Consider the following 19,308-nt stretch of genomic DNA (forward strand, 5'->3'; position numbering starts at 1 on the left):
ATGTGGCCATCTGCCTATTATTATTTTATTGATCCCAAGATATTTGACTCAATCTACCTACAATTGGTTTTGTATGTGGCCATCTGCCTTATTATTATTTTATTGATCCCAAGATATTTGACTCAATCTACTTACAATTATTTTCGTATGTGGCCATCTGCCTATTATTATTTTATTGTTATTAAATCTCATCTTGTTGATTCATTTAGTCTTTTATTGGCGTACTTACCACACTTCAAGCTATCAGTATTTTTATGCACAGAATTCAAAGATTTATTTGTAGGTATTTATATCAACTATCATTCACAGTCCACTGCCCTGACCTTGGATTCTGTCAATAACCAAATTTGTTGTTTTATTTTTGGTCAAATAAACTGATCAATATAGAAAGAAGTATTGGAAATGCATGTAAAACAAAAAGATTTCTTCAAATTAATTAACAGAATAAAAATGTTTGACTTACCTGTGAAATGGTATTTCATTTCCTTTAACATGCCCATTCTTGCATCCAAATGCAACACAATACATCACCATTTTTCGGTCGTATTTTTATTCAATTCTATGCATTTCACGACAAATACATCACAATATTTAAGAGAAAAGGTTGTGATCTAATACTAATAGCCTTCAAATCCGTTTTTAAACTTTAAAAATGAAAAATCGTACTCAAGAGCTGCAACAGCCTGCTTGAATGTATGAGTACGAGAGAGAAGGGAATCCCACACGGTATGCCTGTCTCACTCACTCCGCCTTACACACTTTTGGTTGTAGCTAAGCATTGGACAGCCCGTTCCAGTTAGTTTAGAGTTCACTGGCTGACTGTGACCGAGAGTGGTTTGTGTCAACAGACAAGTCATCACATATCACAATCAGCTGATTACAAAGGTTGATTCAGTAGTTTTGCTTAATTTCATTTCTGTTTTCTATTCTAAACATATGTTTTTCTATTTAGGTTGTAAATTCATAATTCTCTTCAACGCAATCCTTTTTAGCTGATTAAAACATTATCTAAGACTGTACAACGACATCCGGTGTATAATATGCAAAGCAAATAAAGGCTTTTATTGGCAGTAAGAAATAGGTATTTTGGGTTTTATTCTATCAATATCAATTTTATTTTTGATTTGTGCATAACTCGCTTCAAGTTGATTGGTTTGTAAACCCAATTCTTGTCGAATGTTAGCCACAATATCATCCCAGTATGGAACAGGACAACAAACGGCCACTTATTCAAGATACAGATATTCCAGATTTAGAAGCACTAAAAGGTGCTTTAGAACATCGAGAAGCACTTAAAATAAAAGCAGAGGTGAGCATTACTAACCAAAATTTAAAATAATATCTAACCTAGACCTAAATCATTACTGTTATACCTAACCTTTCGTATAAGTGAAACTACATTTAGCACTAAATTGAGTTATAAATAAGATACAATTTTTTGGTTTGATCAAATGTACAATAGGTAGGTTATAAAAGAATAGCCATTCTATAGGTCTAAAATCATTTATTGTCATTGAAATACAAAATTTTTATGTAAAATACAGTTTTGTAACATTTATATAAAAACACAAAAGTATGTTTTTTAAAACAAGCTATAAAAATAGAATTAATAATACCTCATATCCTTATCTTGAATTATTAAAAATAAATTTTTTATATATGGGCCACAGAATAGGCATTAACACAGTCATAGGATATTTAAAAAGTCCAATAATTCACTAACTTAATCCTTCACCATTTCAGGTTTGAAGTTGATCAATCAATTAAAAAATAGAGGCGAGTATGAGACAACTAACATATTTCTCCAAGAAGAAATATTTCTCTACAATTCTCATAAAAGTTTTTATTTTGCATAAATTAATATTATTTAGAGGCTGTTGATAGACAGTAAAATTATTTCAAATTTCCCAACTGGGTGTGACTCTTTAACTATTTGTTCATCCATAGAGTGGTTCATTAATATTAAGGAAGAAATTACTACAATACATATTCATTTAAATTCTTTTAGGTATTTACTTTAAAGACTTGGTCTTTCAACTGTACCATCAAATATAGGCTACTGTATATGAATTTAAAATTCATTTGGAATTCAAGTGCTGTAGACCACAATTCAAATGCACATGGGATAAAAAGGTACACTAAACAAAGCAGTTCATCATATATTGATTTACAATACTAGGTTATTTGAACAAAAACCAGATTATAATAGAAGGAAATTTTATAATAAGTTACCAAAACTTATCAAAAGTAATAATGAAATAACTGATTAATTTAAAATTTTCTATATAGATTCTTGATTCACCAAGGATGGTTATAGGCCTATTTTAAATTTTTCAATATTTCATTAGGTCAAGTTTTTAATTAGACCCTCGCGGAGCACGGGCTACCAGCAATAAACTTAGAGGCTTCCTCATCAAGAGACCGACCGTACTACAGCATACAAAAATATCTGCAACGAAAAAGTGAACCAAACTCTTTTGGTCTCCAGTTTGAAAAACTTCTTCCTTCCAGATATTTTTGTACGATGTCTTGAAATCACCGATTGCAACCATTGTGATTTGCGACCAGTGGGAGAATTTCAAGTATAAAATATTGCTGTCTTTCCGTAGTGAAGGTTAGGTTGATTCTGTGACGAATGGTGAAACAGAAACTTTTTGAATTGCAGCGTATCAGAGAGACGGCGCTGTCGCGTATCAAGGCGCGTGAGAGGGCGTCACGACGTCGAAGCAATGAGAAGACACCGGATGAATCGACAACATCTGGCGGCGGCGCACGAAGGCTGTCGGCCTCCACTAACACCGTCGCCAAGGAGAAAAGCGATCAGCTCAAGAGGAAACTCGAGGAGGCCAGGTGAGAGAACAGGACTAGGCTAGAGCCGATCATAATCTTATTGATAACATCGAAAGAAGCCACAACTGATGTCCTCTCCAAATAGGAAGGAGTCTATATTTGTACTCACATTCATTTCCAGCATAGGGTGATATAAAAGGACTTTACAACTTTGAAAAGCACATAAATATTTATTGAAATTACTTACAGAATTGAGAAAGGTGTCATTTTGTTACAAAACACTTCAAGTTTAAGTTGTGGGTGTTATTTTGGTTGGATGTGGCAGCCGTTGGTAATGCGACATACATCCCACCGATAATCGATTTCTTGCCACTCTCGTAACAACATATGAGGCGTAACTTGTGCTACCGCAGCGTTCCGAATGTGATCCGAACTCAGAGATCATTAAGATTGTCTGGTAGAGGCAGAACATAAACCTCAATGAAACCCCACAGGAAGAAATCCTGTGAGCGAGGTGACCATGCAATTGTCCCTGCATCGTAAATCCAGCGAAGTTGAAAGCAATTGTCCAGAAAATCTCGAACTTCTCTGTGGAAATGAGGTGGTGCACCGTAATGCTGAACAAGATGAGCAAATGCCCAAGTTACGCCTCATATGCTGTTACCAGTGTGACAAGAAATCGATTAACGATGGGATGTATGTCGCATTACCAACGGCTGTCACATCTAACCAAAATAACACCCACACCTCAAACTAGAAGTGTTTTGTAACAAAATGACACCTTTCTCAATTCTATATGTAATTTCAATAAATATTTATGTGTTTTTCAAAGTTGTAAAGTCTTTTTATAATCGCTCTGTATGAATAAACTGTATACAGGATGCCCTACGAAAAGTGTAACCGCAGAAGACTGCAAAAATCTTGCTCATCCAGAAGAAGGCATTGTTTGAGAATACAAACTACTTGTAAACTGTAAGCCATTATTCATTGATCATAATGATGTATGTCAGAATGTCCCAAAAAAGTTGTAACAGCCAAAGACCATAGATTCCACATGCAATTTGCTACAAAAAATGTCCAGTAAAATTTTCTTATATCGACCTTAGTTTTCGTGATCTACAGATTTTTTTTTATATTTTTGAAAAACGTCAATAACTAGAAAAATATGTGTCAAAATCTAATTCTAAGGATATGATTGGAAAAAGTGAGAAATTTCCAATAAGATCCATATGATTTGTTTCTTTGATGTTTTTGAGCTTTTTATGAGCGTTCAAACTGTTTGAATTTTAGCTTTGAGCTCGACGAATAGACTTTTTTCAACTTTGAGCGCTCATAAAAAGTTGAAAAATGTCGAACAATTGAACCAATCTATACGAATCGTATTGAAAATGTTTTCCTGTTTCCAACAATATCCTTAGAATTAGATTTTGATTTCTACAGAGTGCATCATCAAGTCGCGCACATCAAAATAAACATGTCTATGAAGAATGGGTTTTTATATTCGATGTGTGGCTACGGCAAGAAAGCTTCACAATTCATGTATAAAAACCATATGTGAAGTCATTTAATGTGTACAAGTCTGCAATATTGTTTTGTGTTTGATAATGTATTATTATTTTATTTTATTTTATTTTTATTCCTGTTTGAGGTTTTGCTTGACCACCCTTTCCCTGGGCTCCGACCCCCAAGGAAGAGTCTGCAATATTGTTTTGTGTTTGATAATGTATTATTATTTTATTTTATTTTTATTCCTGTTTGAGGTTTTGCTTGACCACCCTTTCCCTGGGCTCCGACCCCCAAGGAAGAGGACAAGCGATTTTACCTGAGTGACTGCTCCACATGTCCATGTGGTAAACAATCATACTGGGTCCATTACCATTGAGTCGTTTGCTCTGAGTAGACGTAATGAACCAAGGTTGAGAGCTTTCTGCATTTGACCTGCAAGCACAGTACAGTAGAATCTCTCTCACAGGCTGTAATCGTTCTAAGGTTGGCCAAAAATGAAGGTCTCATTCCCCCCAGTACACCTACAATCATCAACACCATTCTCACAGAGTAGCCTGGGTTTAGCCTGCGCAGCTCTATTAGTAGGTCATGATATTTTGTCTGTTTTTCCTCCTCTTTGGTGACAATGTTGTCCTCAGCTGGTGCTGAAAACTCAATGACATACATTGAGTAGGTTCTGGGAGGACCAGATCCACTGCCCCTGGTGCACCACAAAATGGCTGCCAAACCAGCTTTTTATGGTGCACCGCTAGTGTTCCAACTTATGCTCTCTTCTATTCTACAATTAGTGTGATTAAATTAATTAATTTTATGTTCATGTCCTTATGGAATATTAACAAAGCGTTAATATTTACAATTTCCCAATCAACGCCAAGGAATTTTTGGATAGATACCGTAATGAACACATACATAACTTATTTTAATAAGATAGTCATACCAAACTAAGTTAATTGTCGATAATTTAATACAAAATAAACTTACCCGTCAATAATGAATTTTTTCCTCGTTCTTTATAATGGGATATAATATATTTTCAAAAGACAAAGTACCTCATATTTGCTTTGCTCCTCCATTTCAACATTTACCTGTTTCGTAAGCATCTACTGTTCACTTTCTATGACGCTAAAACTGTCGACCATTAGGAGCTCTCCGTTCCGGTTAGCTTTTTGTGGATCATATGTTTCCGACCGGTCCATGAATTCTGCACCGGTGCAGGATAATCAAAGATGGCGACCGGTTTATGAACTGTCAAAAGCTCCCATGGAACGCGGTTAGTCTGCCCCGGTGCACCAGGGGCAGTGGATCAGGTCCTCCCAGACCGTACTCATTGCCTTTGAAGTGATGTCAAGAAGGACTACATCAGGCTTTGCGGCTCTTAAAAGCCTTGTTGTGGAGAATGAGTAATGTCAATAAATTCGGCACCTCTCAGCTCTCATTCCCCACAACAGACTCAATCTCCCCTGGGGCATAAGGCAGCACTGGGGTTTTGTCGATACCATTTGAGTGTCTAAGATGGTAATAGACACCAGATAGGTGTTATTATTAAGGTGCGTACAGATTTACGCGCCGCGAACATGAGCAATTCACTTTTAATCAGCTGATGCCAAGCTTTTTATATCTGTATCTTACCGTTTCTGTAAAAATACAGATATAGTCAGCTGATTAAAAGTGAATTGCTCATGTTCGCGGCGCGTAAATCTGTACGCGCCTTCAGGTGCACACCGATAGCATTGTTTGCATGCATTGAAGTAATAAAAATCATTCCTATTATTATTCAATTAGTCTTCTCCATCCTAAAGGTCCACGTTATAATGGCAGTGGAGAAAGCTAGGAGAACAGCGTTGCCGATTCCTCTGCCTTGTCACTGCCTTCTATAGTATATAGGCTAGCTGATACCGGTGTATCTGATGTTTTTAATATTAACTGTTCATTCTTGTTTAAAATAATCAATTAGATTTATTCGTCAAGATAATATATTCTTCATTGATTGAATTACACACTTTCATTATTGAGATTTGATATTTTGTCAAATAATTATATTTCTACATTGTTAAAGAGCGATTTGGCAAAGTTGCAGAGCTAGAAAAGGATGGTTCTACATGCTTTTTCGAATGACAGACAAGGATAGCAACACCAATGTTAATCAAATACTGCCATTATAACTTGGACCCCACTATAGAACCATTTCTGGCGTTTCTTTTTGGTTGTGAAGAAGATTATTCGCCCTGAACTCATCTTATTTTTACTGCAACAAAAGAAAATCGAACTGTCGATGAAAATAATGATATTTTATTGGTTACAATTGCATTTGAAAGCACAAACTAACCTCGTCCCCCTCATCCCTCTTATAAAAGTGCAAAAACTAATCATTAAAATCATCAAGCAGAAGCCACCTCGTTATCCGTCAGACCAGCTCTACGATTTATTTATTTATTACAATTTAGTTGCGTAAAGCCACACATTTTTGAGCAAGGCTCAAGTGGCATGCAACATGTCAAGTTCAGGATCGGGATCCTGAGAATGCGTTGCAGTACTCCTCTATTGTATAGGGACATGCCTCTACCAATGTCCTGGTTATCTTAGATAAAAACAGTTTATAACCACCACACAACCTAATATCCTGTGGATAGTATATTAATGGAAATAAAATATATTATTATAATAAAGTGTTGATTGTTGAAGTTGAATAGAATGTAATTTGTGCACATGGCAGGGCAAAAGTTGAAAGCATGAGAGGTCAGGAGAACCTGGGTAAAGTGAACGAGGTGGTCGAATCGATTCGTGTACAGATTGAGGACAGGGAGAAAGTGCTGCAACAAATGCTCACCACACACTCGGCCAAGCCGGCTGCTGACGAGCCTCAAGTAAGTCAACTAATTCACTCTGTGGCATTTCACTGTGTTACAAGTAAGACAACTAATTCACACTGTGTTAGGTTGGCCGGCCACTAACGGTTGAAAGTGCATGCACATCAGCGAGAGGCTTCTCACGTAAAATAAACAATCAACCTCCACCCTTTTCTTGTAGGCCTTTCTACATGAGACATAGAATAGACATTCTAAGCGCCCGGACTATTTATAGAAGAACATGTGTAGGAAATTATTCAAAGTAATAACCCAAATAAATGAATGGTTCAGTTATAGACGTTAATATGAACTCACGATTAGAAGTTATAGAAAAATAAAAAGTGGCTGGAGTTCAAACGTTTTTTATTTTTGTGGAGGATTCAAATAGAATTCCTACAAATATGAAAATGTTATTTGTTTTCTGTGGCTTTGTTCGTGAATCTGTCCACCTACAACGTATGTACGTGTGTTATAACAAGAAAAAACTATTGCTTTTAAAATTCAGTCGTATTGAAGATGATAATTTGAAATTTTCAGACAACAACGGACATGGAGCCTGTGATACCAGACCAAGTCAAACAAAAACTTGCTGACCTTGAAGCTCAGGTTCTCGATTTGCAGGTAATTATTATCATAGAGAGAAGATAGCACAAGAAAATATCCCATGGAGCCATGGTATAGGGCGTTTATGTTACAAAAGTCACTGTCAATCTCAAGCCGACAGTCCTAGTAGTTGTTTTTGATGAAGCTATGTGACAATATAATAGTGAGGTCCACGTTATAATAGCAGTGTTTGATTAGCAATGGTATTGCTATCCTTGTCCAGCATTCAACAAAGCGGATAGCGCTATCTCTTTCTCGCTTTGCTCTGTTGCTAGATCATCGTTTAACAATGTAGAATTCATAATTAATAAACAAAATATTTCATCTTAATTATGAAAATTCATTATATTATTAAGCAAAAATATAATTTATTGCTTAATTGATTATTTTAAACGAGAATTAACAGTTAATATTACACCAATAAACCTGTATTAGCTACCGTCTATAGAAGGCATTGACAAGACAGAGAATCTGCAACGTTGTTCTCCCATCTTCCTGCACTGCAATTATAACGTGGACCTCACTAAAGCATTCTCTCAATTTGAAAATAAAATGTGTCTTAATTAAGGAATGTTTGTACACAGTAAATGATTTCTCATCAATAAACTGGGTACCTTTTCTCTTATAATGCTACGACTTGTGATCTATGTTTTATACTAGTAGTTCTGTGAACAGTAGACCTCACGCAGTATTCTCATCTACAAGTACCTGATTGAAACTATAGACCTTATGGAAATACAGCAATAGACTGGCTTCTCCACACATCTGTGTAATCACTTGTGAGCTGATTTAAGATGAATAATTCTATAGTCTGATTTTTACTCCAATATTGGCGTATGAAGGAGGCTCCTTTTTCCTTTTATATTATCCTTGAAATGCAAAATTTCCAAAAACCTTGTATAAATACGTCGACGCGCAATTACAAAAGGAACATACCTGTCAAATTTCATGAAATTCTATTATCGCGTTTCGCCGTAAATGCGCAACATATAAACATATAAACATTCAAACATTTAAACATTAAGAGAAATGCCAAACCGTCGACTTGAATCTTAGACCTCACTTCGCTCGGTCAATGACTTGTTAATTAATTTTATGTTTGTATTTTAAGTCTGACTCATGAATCATAGTGATATAAGAAGGATGTAATTTGACGAAGTCGATGTAATTTTTGATAACCAATAAAATGATTTTTCCTACAGTTACGTTGAAAAGTGGCCATTGCTGCACTGATTACAGAACGCAAAGAATCACTTTTCCGCTCTAGTGCGGGAAAATTTTTTTCGCCCCACATGGATGTAATGAGCTGGTTTTCGTGCGTCATATGGAGGCCGAAAATGATTGTTTTCTGACCAGGCCGGTAAAAGTTTTACGGCCCTAGGGCTGTAAAATAACCTTGAAGTCAGCTGATTCTGATTTGATGTGAACGTGTTTACAAAATGGTTTATGAAACGGAATCAGTTGATGCTTCTAGAATTGAATAAGTATTCTGCAATAAGATACTATCATTTTATTTGGATGAATAAAATTCAGATAATATATATATTATAAATTATTCAAATTCGATTTTCATAGTAGGATAGAAACTTCTAACCTAAACTTCCGAAGTCAACGACAACAAGCATTGTTGACGTTGACATTCAGATTGGCCAAATTTCAAGTGTGCTAAAACAGCTGATCAAAAAACTTTTTATTATTTGTGTTTATTATTCAAGAATCAAAACATTTATAATAATATCATCCTATTGTTATTTGGGAGAATAAAAAGTATAAACTCAACCTCTTACATAATTGAACATAATCTTTTAGGTTATTTAGACAAATCAGAATAAAAAATAAAAATACTTGGACAATTTCCTGATATTCAGATTACCTCAGATTTACTAGAGCTATGACCTTCCTGTTTTGCTTTCGGAAGTGTCTAATAAACAATTATTCTCATATTTATATTGTTTATTTTTCTGTGTGGCGAAAAATAACGTTCTCACCATGGGCAAAAATGTTTTTCCGGCTCTCAATCTTTTCTAGTCCTCGGCCTACGGCCTCGGACTTGAAAACCGATTTCGAGCCGGAAAAGTCTCATTTTCGGCCCTAGGTGCGAAATATACTATTCTGCACTCCAGATTTGCAACATGGCAACGCAAAATACTTAGTAGGTTATATGGAGCAACAGTGCAGCAAAATCAAAATGAAGTTGGTAACAGTGACTGGGCTGCTATAGTGAGCAGAGGTGCAACGAAGCACAACGCGCTAATTATTATTCATTATATATTATAACCAAGGACAACGAGGACTTTAGGATTTTAGGATTAAGGTTTTCATCAATAATAAAATTACACAGAAAAACATTTGATGGATTTCAGGCAATTTTACCCATAATTTACCCACTTTTCATATTCAATGGTAACTGTAGGAAAAACTTAATGTGAAATACGTGCGCAAAGTTCCTCTGCTGCACTCAAGAAACCATTCCGCCCTCGCCTACGGCTCGGGCGTAAATGTTTCTTTCGGTGCAGCAAACTGACACTTTGCGCACTAGTTGCACAAATAACTATTCTATTCTATTCTACTAAACACTAATCGAAAGATCGGTCTCACAGACACTACTCTACTCTATATAGTTGATAGTTATATGCGCATAATGTGTGTGATTGTAGGAGAACTTGCGCGAGAAGGACAGCGTGTTGGCGGCGCGCACACAGGCGATCACACTGCTGTCGGAGGACATGTCGCGCAAGAGCCGCGCACGCATCGATCACCTCGAAGAGACGCAGCAGCAGATGCGCCAAATGCAGGCAAACTTTGTGCTCATTGAAGAGCGCATGCGCCAAGAACACCTCAAACTGCAACAGCAGGCTGACCAACGCAAACAGAGGTCAGCACCATATTATAGAGAAAAGATATACAAGGTCTATAAAAACCAGGTCAACACGCCCGTGTTTCTTATGGAGCGGCCATTTTGCGCGGTATGGCGGCACATTTGAAAATCCAATCTAATTCAATTTACTCGTAACAAAATCAAGCATTATGCATTTTGAAAACAATATTCTGGTTCAGACAATATATAAATTCAGGTTTTAGATTATTCAATAATGGAATTTCAATAATAAATGGTTCTTTAATTTATTTATTATTAAAAATTGTTCTTATTCTTGTAACATGTTATGATCCATAAGGCATTGTGACAAGAGGCTATCGGAACCTTTGTTTTTTGTTTAAAAAACAGTTGAAAGTTCCTAATCAATTAAATCTAAAATAATGAACAATTTAGTTCCTTGTTGTAATCTAAATACTATTATTCTGTCCGAAGAATTAATTTTACTATTCAAAGCCAAGCAATGTCCCTTGGAAAATATTACAAATAACTTGATGTTTACTCTATAATGATAACAGCTGATAAATTTGAAAATTGGTGAACTAGAACTCCACAAAATGGCGATTTTGCAATGCATCACGGGATTGTGTCATGACGTGTATTATTTACCTTGAAGATTAAGGCCCGCCGTAAAGTAGACCCACGCTAATCCACGAAAAGCAACCCACTCCGTGGGATGTTTTGTAAAGCCTAGTTTACACATCGCCAATTTGAGAGACAGTTGTCTTTGGACAATTGTCATCAAGTGGTTGCGGATTGTCGAAGGCCAGGCCAGTTAAACGAGAAAATGTTTAAACTCGGCCAACTATTGTCACGTCAGTTGACAGCTAAACATGTCCGAGTTCGCGTCATCTGTTGTGACTAAACAGCTGAACTGGCAAAACCAAGACAGCGCTACTGGCCTACACCGTTCACACTGCGCCAATTGTCGCGACAACTGAGATTCCGAGTGGTGGGGGGCCCGCTGGGCCCAATTGACTGTCCATAGTCTACTCCCGGAGACAGTTTAATTTCGGGCCAATTGTCGGGACATTGGCCTGAAGTGTTTATACGAAGACAGTAATTCCATGCCAGTCAGTTGCCTTATGACAATATTGTCTCGCCAATTGGCATCGTATAAACTAGGCTTCTCTAGACATCTGTGTAATACATGCAATGAATAATCCACTTGTCAGCTGATTGATTATGAATAATACTATAGCAATGGTTCACAAAACATCCCACGGCGTGGGTTGCTTTTCGTGGATTAACGTGGGTCTACTTTGCGGCGGACCACAAAGTTGTAATGATACTGTATAATTTGTACCGATACTGTATCATTTATTACTTTCCTTGCCCTACTACCATAGCTAAGGAAAGTATTGCTTTCCAAAAAAAAATTAAGGTACTCCAATTTCAAGTTTTCTATACGTTTCAAGGTCCCCTGAGTCCAAAAACATGATTTTGGGGTGTTGGTCTGTGTTTGTGTGTGTATGTGTTTATGTCTGTGAACATGATAACTCCATTCCTAATTGACCGATTGACTTGAAATTTTAAACTTAAGGTCCTTATACCATGAGGACCCGACAATAAGAAATTCAATTCAAGATGGCGGACAAAATGGCGGATAATTACTAAAAAACCATGTTTTTCACAGTTTTCTCGAAAACGGCTCTAACGATTTTCTTCAAATTTATACTATGGATAGCTACTTATAAGCCCTATCAACTGACATGAGTCTCATTTCTGGGAAAATTGCAGGAACTCCGTAATATTCTTGAGAAAAATGGCGGATAATTACTAAAAAACCATGTTTTTCACGATTTTCTCGAAAATGACTTGACTGATTTATTTCAAATTCATACCCTGTATAGTTATTCATCAGCTCTATCAACTGGCATGAGAATTTTTCCTTGGAAACTAATGTGGTCTACCCCATCCTTGAGAAATGGACTTTGTAAACTCCTTCTCGTGCATGAGGTAGGTAGGTAGAGCAGTTTATAAAAATAACATTATAGTCGAGATATTTCATCTGTAGAACAGCTGTTTTGACGACTTTAAAAAAATCATTGAATAATTTCACAATTATTTACACAAAGGAAAATGTACTCTGAAAACAATTATAAATACACATATACAGTAGTCTGATCGTAGTTTCAAATATGTTGCCGCCAATCGTCATTATGTTATTCCCCTAAATTATTCTCGTTTAAGAATGAGGCTCACAGTTCAATGAGCAAGGAAAGTTGTGTGAGTGTACCACACCAGATTTTTATTAATACCATAGAAAAAATATAGCATAAGAAGATTTCCCATGGTATAGGGCGTTAATGTTCCAAATTTCAATGTTAACTCAAGCCGATAGTCCTATAATGACTATCATTATGCTTAATTTTTATTTCAATTATTTTATACTTTTGATATAAAATTATGTATTTTCTTTTATTGTGTTTTGAATATGTATTTATTGTATGGCAAATAAATGATTTGATTTGAATGAGGTCCACGTTATAATGACAGTGGAGAAAGATAGGAGAAAAACTTTGCTGATCCTCTGTCTTGTCAATGCCTTCTATAGACGGTGGCTGATATAGGTTTATTGATATAATATCAACTGTTCACTCTCGTTTAAAATAATCAATTATATTGAATCAAAAAATTATATTTTTCAATAATTCAATACGGTAATGAATTTCCATAATTAAGATGAAATATTTGGTTAATTAATTATTAAATATCAGGGCACAGAGCTTCGCTTGTTATTTCTATTTATTGCTAAACATAACACAATTCACTAAAATGATCGTGTTTATATTTCACAGCTGGCTATACGTCATCTTATGAATTTCGGGGATGCGAAATTTTGATTTTTCACATACTCCTTTTTTACTATCCACAGCTTCTTCAGCCAAGGATGAATTACCCTTTTAATGTCGTTCAGCGAGTTTTCTCAAGGATGAGACCTAGTGCAATCGAATCTTTATAATCATAAACCTACTATTTTCCAAATTTCGTAAAAATCGTTAGAGCTGTTTTCGAGATCCGTAAATAACATAAATAACCAGACATAAAAATATCCAGATATAAAAATAACCAGATATATAAATACAGAAATTGCTCGCTTAATATAATAGGATTCTACATAGTTGAAAGACGATCTGGCAACAGAGCAAAGCGAGAAAGAGATAGCGCTATCTGCTTTGTTGAATAATAGACAAGGATAGCAATACCATTGCTAATCAGACACTTCCATTATAACGTGGACCTCACTATAGAGATAAGATAGCATAAGAAGATATCCCATCGTGTAATGTATCAAGTTGAGATGTTACTGTATTATATTGTGTTGATACTGTATCATTTGTGCTGATACTGTAGAGAAAATAATAATTTCTCTGGTCGATGGTACAACACGACCAGAGTTTATTCAAAATATAGGCATGATTACAAAAAGCATACAAGCTACAATTATTTACAAAGTATTAATACAATTGATTGATTATTTGCTGATCTAAAAATGATTTACAGGTCAGTTGTAATCGAAGAGTGTTTATCTGACAGACGTATCGCTTTGACTAAGGCTAGTTTTACACACATTCGGTTCGGTTCGTTTCGTTTTCGGCAAATTCCGATAAGTGTGAAACGGTGATTCGGTTTGAATTCGGTTCCGAATAGCAACCGCATAGCTCCGAACGCCCCCTCGACACGAATAGGTTTTATCATATTCGAATTCGTTGCTAGGAAACCGGAAATAAAAACAAAGTATTTTACACACGCTCGCTTTTTTGTTCCTGATATTGTGATTATCTGTTGAAAATATGTATTTTATTGTATTTTGAAAGTGACATAACCAACATTTTGATTTGGACAGTATTATAGTATAAATTGGAAATGGGACAGTTTTAGGCATGAGCCTTTTGTGCCTTTCCTCATGTTAAGTATTTGTACACAATGTGATGAATAAATAAATAAAAATCTACCATGACAAAATCCTATGGTTAATTCATTTCTGTTAGTTCACTGGAGCATTTTTTTCTCAATGAATAGTTTGCTAAAAAATATGAAGATAAATTAAAACTCAGGGAGAATTTTATTTTTTTTCCATGTAAATTACATGGTTTTACTAATGGAGAGAAGAGATGAACGTTATGTACAATGTGTCAAAATTGAAACAAATTCTCAATCAAAAAAGATAATAACTATGAACGTTCAAAATTAATATAATCAAAAATAAACTATTCAAATAGTTCACAATTCTTAATCAACTTGAAAATTTTGTTGTTCAAGAAATCACATCTCACTATTGTGAAAATCCAAACACAGCTGTGTTTGAGTAGAAAATACCTTATTAGAACCGTACGAATTAAAACCTGATATGTATGAAAGCCTCATTCGTTTTCGGCAACGAACCGAACCGAATGAAACCGAATGTGTGTGAAGCTAGCCTAAGGCAAGCCACTAACGTCAGGATAAGTGTGTAGAGATTCACACGTGAAAGGCTTTGAACGAACGTTTGACATCAGCTTTTTACATGAACTAAATTAGCAATAACAATAAAAAAATCACTGGAAAATTAATATATTATGAGTTTATAATGAGCTCTATTTTTCTTTTACTTTTGATATGTTTATCATAGTTCACTGCCAGCACACAAGTTGCTCTTTGCCGGTAGTAATTTATAATATTTATTTTATCAATTTGTAATTACTTTCATGGCAAATATGATTCAACCTCAAATAAAACAGCGAAGGACAAATGACAATGAATCGAAGGAAAATAAGAGGAATTTTGCTGGAAGCCTATCGCTGATGACACAGCATGTTTTGGTATGACGAGCATGTGTGAGTGTGTCCATGACACATGTTTAACACACATTAGTGGTCACCCTAACTGTGGCCTACTATTAAATCTATTCATTTATGTATCTATTTATTTACAAAGGCTCTCCACAAGTACCGGGTTATCATAAAATAATGGTGCGGTTTCGAACATGGCTTAAAGAAAAACCAAATTACTTACAGTTAATGTAGTTTATTCATCCAATTTATCATCATCTGTCATTTGTAATGCAATTTATGTTCTTAATTAGCTGCTGCAATAAAATATTTTGACTTTGACGTCTCAGCTTTTTTACATAATAAATAAATTTCAATACGTGCGCCCGTAGTCGCTCGACAAATGTCCAAACGATAATCAATTTCTCTCCAAACATTCGCTAAAATTTATTCGGTTATGGTTGTCATTGCTTCAGTAATCCTGTTTTTTTTTGTGAATAAACAATGTTTTTGATGTAACCCCACAAGAAAAATTCGCGACCTGAACCTCTTGAAAAACAGGATAATGAAGCAATTACAACCATAACCGAATAAATTTTAGCGAATGTTTTGGAGAGAATTTGATTATCGTTTGGACATTTGTCGAGCGACTACGGGCGCACGTATTGAAATTTATTAATTATGTAAAAAAGCTGAGACGTCAAAGTCAAAATATTTTATTGCAGCAGCTAATTGAGAACATAAATTGCATTACAAATGACAGATGATGACAAATTGGATGAATAAACTACATTAACTGTAAGTAATTTGGTTTTTCTTTAAGCCATGTTCGAAACCGCACCATTATTTTGTGATAACCCGGTACTTTTTTAATTTAAATAATTCCGTAATTTTCCGATATTTTTTCCCTGTGGGCAAGTGAAGTATGTGAACGGGAGTCATAGACTGGATCGTTGAAAACGTTTTCTTTGACATTAGTAAAATATTGTAATTCATTTTTCCACTATTAACTCCTTTGGTTTCTTTTTTGTTCCATGTTAGATTGATTTTGTTTTGAATTGGTGCTTTCACTCAGCGGACAGGATTTTTCCTTTGCTGGGTGATGCCAATTGTGTATTTAAATATTGTTTTGTTTAAATTTTCTTAAAATTTTATCTATATTATTGAATTATTCTAAGGAATTAATAGAATGATAAGTGAGTTTCAAAGGGTGTTTCAAAGTCCCACAATGTAGGTCTTGATTCAATTTCAACAATAAATCGATCCTTGTCTAATTCTGACATTATGAAGTACACAATAAAGTACCAATTACAATAAGTTAATTTTATGAATTAACTAATTAAATAATAAATTGTATGAATATATTAGATAGCTCGGTAGTTACCGAGCTATCTAATATAACCTACAAATTTAAGGTAAACACGAAGCTAGTGGTACAGAAGCTAGGGGAAGCGTGGTGCTCAAACCAGTGGTACCACAATCGCAAGGAAAATAATCGCTTCCACAGCGCGCAATGCCATGTAGAAGTATCAGTGCCACTGCCATGCCTGCCAATGCATTCCGTATGCACTGCGTTTGTGGTACCACAGAAGAAAACTAGTAGCTGCCTCATCCCACATGCGATAGTGGTTTGTCTGCAACCGCCTTTAATCTGTAGATTGTTTTCTCAATTTGTGTAACCACCGTATTCAGTGTGAATTGACTGGCATTTGTGAATTTGATTTGAGGTGTGTGGAGGCGGAGAAGAGTCTGCGGCAGTCGGAGACGGCTCGCTTCGACCTGTCGACTCGTGTCGCCGAGTTGCAGCAGCGGCTGGCAGCGTTGCAGGTACGAATGACTATCGATTTTTAAAGTAATTATTATAATCCCAATTAAATGTTGTAAATCACCTCGAAGACTTCTGCTACTGCAAATATTGACAACAGGCTAAACAGCTAGATGGAAATTCGATGAGCGCTACTATACAAAAATTATTTGTCAGCCCGGGAATCGAACCCAGTACCTCCTAATTCCAATAAATGGTCAGGAATGCTTACCCATACACCAAACTGACAATCTCTGGATAGCAGCGCTCATTTTATACAAAGCCCTAGCGGCCAGCCAGTCTACAGATGGAAATAAATTGTAAGTTTCATTTGTTCAAATGCTAATTGATGAATAAATTCATTTATTTCCGGCAATTAGGAGGTACTGGGTTCGATTCCCGGGCTGGCAAATAATTTTCTTGAGAAATTGATTAATCGGACAAAATAAATCGTTAACAAAATCGACTCTTGAATAACGAATTTTCCAAATCAATGAGTCTGTTGAATAAAAACTAGAATATAGTGACTAAAGTGAGGTCCACGTTATAATGGAAGTGAAGAAATATAGGAGAAAAACGTTGCCAAGTCTCTCCATTTTGCCACTGACTGTACACAGCTGTAACTCAATTCATCCCATTAAATTTAATCTAATAATAATTTTCATTTCCTTGATAAAATGATTAATTTATTGTCAAATTAATCAAGAAAATATATTTTTTCATAATTTGATTCAAAAATTTGCTTTCATACCTGAGATCAGATTTTTATTTTTATACAAACCTGAAATGGCGGCTAATTTAAAAAGCTGTGATACAACAATCTGAATTTCAAAACAACAGAAATTAAGTTATTTGGTAGGTATTCTATTCCAATTTCTTTTAAAATTAATAGAAAAATAGAAATCCTATTTAAAAATGAGTAATTGCAATGGATTAATTCTGAAATAACTTTTCAATATTATTTATACCGGTACGAGTAGGTCTAACCTATACGGGTAGGCTAACTGAAGCATGGATGAAGTCCAGGATGGTTAGTTATCAACTTTTAAAATGTTATTTCAGGTATTTTAATTTGTGTTTCTCATACGGTAATGTTTAAAAATTATTTCATTGTTTCAAAAATACATTTTAAATCAATTATACGACTTGTGTACTCAAGTATTTTGATAGAATGAAGAAAAAAAATAGCGACTGAGAATTGTTTGGTCAGTTTTGTACAGTCACGGTCAAAAGTGAATATAAAATATTCTGGCAAATAGACAACATTGCAAAACGAGAGAGAGATAGTGCTATCTGTTTTGTTGTATGATAGAAAAGGACAGCAACAGTATTGTCAATTGTACACTGCCATTATAATGTGGACCTCACTATAGCACCTATAGTGAGGTCTACGATATTCGTCGTCTAAACGTAACCTGTTCTAATCGAGACACATTAGACACCTGGTCTAATCGAACTACTGGGTTAATCGAAGCATTCAATATCGTTTAACTCATGTCACGATTAGACCAGGTCCAGTGTCTCAATTAGAGCAGGTCTTGTGTCTCGATTAGACCAGGTTTCGTTTAGACCACCTGGTGTAATCGAACTACTGGGTTAATCAAGCATTCAATATCGTTTAACTCATGTCACGATTAGACCAGGTCCAGTGTCTCAATTAGAGCAGGTCTTGTGTCTAGATTAGACCAGGTTTCGTTTAGACACCTGGTGTAATCGAACTACTGGGTTAATCCAAGCATTCAATATCGTTTAACTCATGTCACGATTAGACCAGGTCCAGTGTCTCAATTAGAGCAGGTCTTGTGTCTCGATTAGACCAGGTTTCGTTTAGACCACCTGGTGTAATCGAACTACTGGGTTAATCCAAGCATTCAATATCGTTTAACTCATGTCACGATTAGACCAGGTCCAGTGTCTCAATTAGAGCAGGTCTTGTGTCTCGATTAGACCAGGTTTCGTTTAGACACCTGGTGTAATCGAACTACTGGGTTAATCCAAGCATTCAATATCGTTAACTCATGTCACGATTAGACCAGGTCCAGTGTCTCAATTAGAGCAGGTCTTGTGTCTCGATTAGACCAGGTTTCGTTTAGACCACCTGGTGTAATCGAACTACTGGGTTAATCCAAG

At 35.5% G+C, this 19,308-nt stretch overlaps 1 protein-coding gene across 3 annotated transcripts in view; it reads left to right on the top strand.

Annotated features, from left to right (window-relative positions):
• Window positions 1–856: 856 nt before the first annotated feature.
• Window positions 857–19,308, top strand: part of LOC111052706 (golgin subfamily B member 1) — a 54,156-nt gene continuing 35,704 nt past the window's right edge. For all 3 annotated transcript variants that reach the window (XM_039425212.1, XM_039425214.1, XM_022339457.2), the window contains exons 1-6: window positions 857–1,309; window positions 2,666–2,850; window positions 7,010–7,160; window positions 7,680–7,763; window positions 10,403–10,620; window positions 17,102–17,201. In XM_039425212.1, the coding sequence (XP_039281146.1) occupies window positions 1,202–1,309; window positions 2,666–2,850; window positions 7,010–7,160; window positions 7,680–7,763; window positions 10,403–10,620; window positions 17,102–17,201 (846 nt within the window). In that variant the 5' untranslated portion in view covers window positions 857–1,201. The remainder of the gene's footprint in view (window positions 1,310–2,665; window positions 2,851–7,009; window positions 7,161–7,679; window positions 7,764–10,402; window positions 10,621–17,101; window positions 17,202–19,308) is intronic.

The sequence above is a fragment of the Nilaparvata lugens genome, chromosome 3, assembly GCF_014356525.2.
Source record: "Nilaparvata lugens isolate BPH chromosome 3, ASM1435652v1, whole genome shotgun sequence".
NCBI lineage: Eukaryota > Metazoa > Arthropoda > Insecta > Hemiptera > Delphacidae > Nilaparvata > Nilaparvata lugens.